Source organism: Sinocyclocheilus rhinocerous, unplaced genomic scaffold (assembly GCF_001515625.1).
Source record: "Sinocyclocheilus rhinocerous isolate Xijiao unplaced genomic scaffold, SAMN03320098_v1.1 scaffold1984, whole genome shotgun sequence".
Taxonomy (NCBI): domain Eukaryota; kingdom Metazoa; phylum Chordata; class Actinopteri; order Cypriniformes; family Cyprinidae; genus Sinocyclocheilus; species Sinocyclocheilus rhinocerous.
Window position 1 is genome coordinate 10,252 of NW_015652994.1, and position 2,587 is coordinate 12,838.

At 35.4% G+C, this 2,587-nt stretch overlaps 1 protein-coding gene across 1 annotated transcript; it reads right to left on the minus strand.

The window, feature by feature from the left end:
* Positions 1–403: 403 nt before the first annotated feature.
* On the minus strand, positions 404–1,582 carry LOC107715187 (GTPase IMAP family member 7-like; the record flags this gene model as incomplete). The annotated part of the gene is made up of 1 exon (XM_016521245.1): positions 404–1,582. A coding segment is annotated over one exon (1,003 nt), but the record flags the coding sequence as incomplete, so codon positions are not given.
* Positions 1,583–2,587: the final 1,005 nt, after the last annotated feature.

Consider the following 2,587-nt stretch of genomic DNA (forward strand, 5'->3'; position numbering starts at 1 on the left):
GGGAGTTTGCTTTTAAATGCTTTTATTTTGTACAAAATGGCACAAAGTCACACTTGTGGTGTTCCCAGGCAAAAATGACCCGGCCTCAAAAAATTGCTTATAAATCACTCATTATGCTATATTATCAACAAAGATTGGATTCAATCTTTTTGTCAACTTATTTTCTTTCATTTAGGACTGGTTTTGTATTTATATTTGCTTCTGATTAATCGTAGGCCTCATTTATCTGAGAGTAGGCACCTCATTTTTTGAGTGAAAAAAGCATTATTTATGGTGACTGCTTTGAACTCCTATTTCGTGCCCCAGGTCAATGCAGCATTCGCCGCAGGAAGGTCCGAGTCTAACACTTGCTCACACAGTGGAACTAGCGTCACAGTGTGAGAGAATTGAAGAGCAGATGTCAGTCATGTCACTGAAACCTGATACGGGTGCAGTTAGAGACAAAAATGAGAAAGGATATAAAGGATAGGCCAGAAACAGACCTGCAGAGAAAAAAGTTGAAACAGTGGATAGGAAATATTACAGATGTGTACACAACGATCGTTTAGGACAAACTTGTCTTCTGTCTCATTAAGTTTTTCACTGAAATGTACACATTTTCTGTTTTGCTAGTTTTCGTGTGGCACTGATTGCAAGTTGAACGGCCTCTGCATATCTGAATCCTTTGTGCTCAGCTTCCTTTATGGTGCTCTCTTTCTCCTCAAGGGTCACCAACTCCAGTGCTCTGCGTACATCTGATCCTTTAACTTGAGGATACATAAGAAGTTCTGCCATGAACGAGTCAGAAAACGATTTCTTAGCCTCACGTCGTGACTCCTCTGCTAAACGCCAGTATATTTTCTGCCATTCTGTTTGAGAGACTCGTTTGTGCTTCTGTTTGAACTGCTTTTCTTTCTCATTGAGTTTCTGCTTCTGAATCTCCTGAATGCATTTCTCTGCTTCCTCAAACATCTCATTTGAAAAGTGTCCATTTTCTGCCATCATGGTCTCTATTTTCCTGATCAGATCTTTGAACTGTGGGAAACTGGCAGACTCGTTGTCCAGACAGAAGAATCGTTTTCCACAACTCTCTACAAGTTCTTTAAGAGCTGGATCACCTTCTTCTAGATATTGCTCAATGGTTTGCTTTTTCTTCTTTAACTGTTTTTTATGAGTGAAGAGGATCACGGAATATTTTTCCATCTGTTCTCCAAACACTTCTTTAAGTTTCTTTACTGTATTTTTCTCTTCCTCAGTGAATCGACCCACTTTAATCACAATAATAAAAGCGTGCGGCCCTGGAGAAGTGAAAGTTATGCATTCCCCTATTTTAGTTTTAATCTCATTTTCACTGAGTTTAGTATCATAAAGTCCAGGAGTGTCAATCACTGATATTTCTTTACCCATCCTCACTGTAGTTTCTGACTGACACTGTTTGGTCTGAGAGGTTGAAGCGGCTGAAGAATCAAACACATTTCTGCCAATGATGGTGTTTCCAGTGGCACTTTTCCCACATCCAGTTTTTCCCAGAAGAACCAGCCTGATCTGGTCTTTCCTCTCAGGAATCACATCAATCTCATTGATTTTATTTTCATCTAAACCACTAGATGGCACAAAAATGTGGTGTATCACTTTCCAAAACATCCGCTTTTCAAGATTTGTCTGATCCTGGGCGCGATCGCGCGCTGCAGCGCAAAGTCGATTCTGTGCTTACTTGATCTAATATGTTATGTTTTTTTAAATGTTGTAGATTTAAGTAGCAAATGAGAATCGCTAAAATTAATGCATATATTTTGCGACAAAGTCTTCTTTAGGATTTTCTGTTTTGTTAAAGATAATTAAAGCAACCGTTTTTAAATAACGAAAGAATATGTAAAAGTATGGTAGTTGGGCTAAAAAGCGCCCCTGCTGTTGGGGCTAAAGGCGCACAGTAATTAACATGATAATTAATAGATGGCTGACTTTTCCATTTGTTGACATGACATGGTTAGATTCAGATGGTAAATATCATATATTATGTTGGGTGTCCATATTAGAGATAATCACCATGTTTAGAATGAAACCATCATTAAAAACAAACATGATATCATATCATATAATAAAATATAATTTGTTGTTACTACTGTAAATATATGTTCAATTATTATTGGATCTCCTTCAATACTTTCAGAATCTTTAATTATTACTTATTTGATTCTGTATTTTAAAATATATATATTTTTTATATTAACATATTTTAATGACAGTATATTTATTGAAAAAAATAAATTTTGTTTTTCAAAATACGCAGAAAATAGTACAAACTTTGCTAAAGTGATTGTTTTTAACAAGTATTAACTTAGACATTATTTAAAAAAAAAACATTATTTTAGCTGAAGTATTTGTATTAATACCATGTGTGGGGTAAAAGGCCCCTTTTGCCACCTCATACATTTATAAGATTTTAAAACAAAATAAACAACTTGAATTATTTATTTTCACACAAAATCTGTTGCTCCATTAATGTTCAATACAACGTATATATTTTTTCTGCAATTATAATTTTTTTCTTAAGGTGGGCTTTTACCCTCTGAAGTCTTCTGAGGTCAGATTTGGTAGCTGAGCTGAA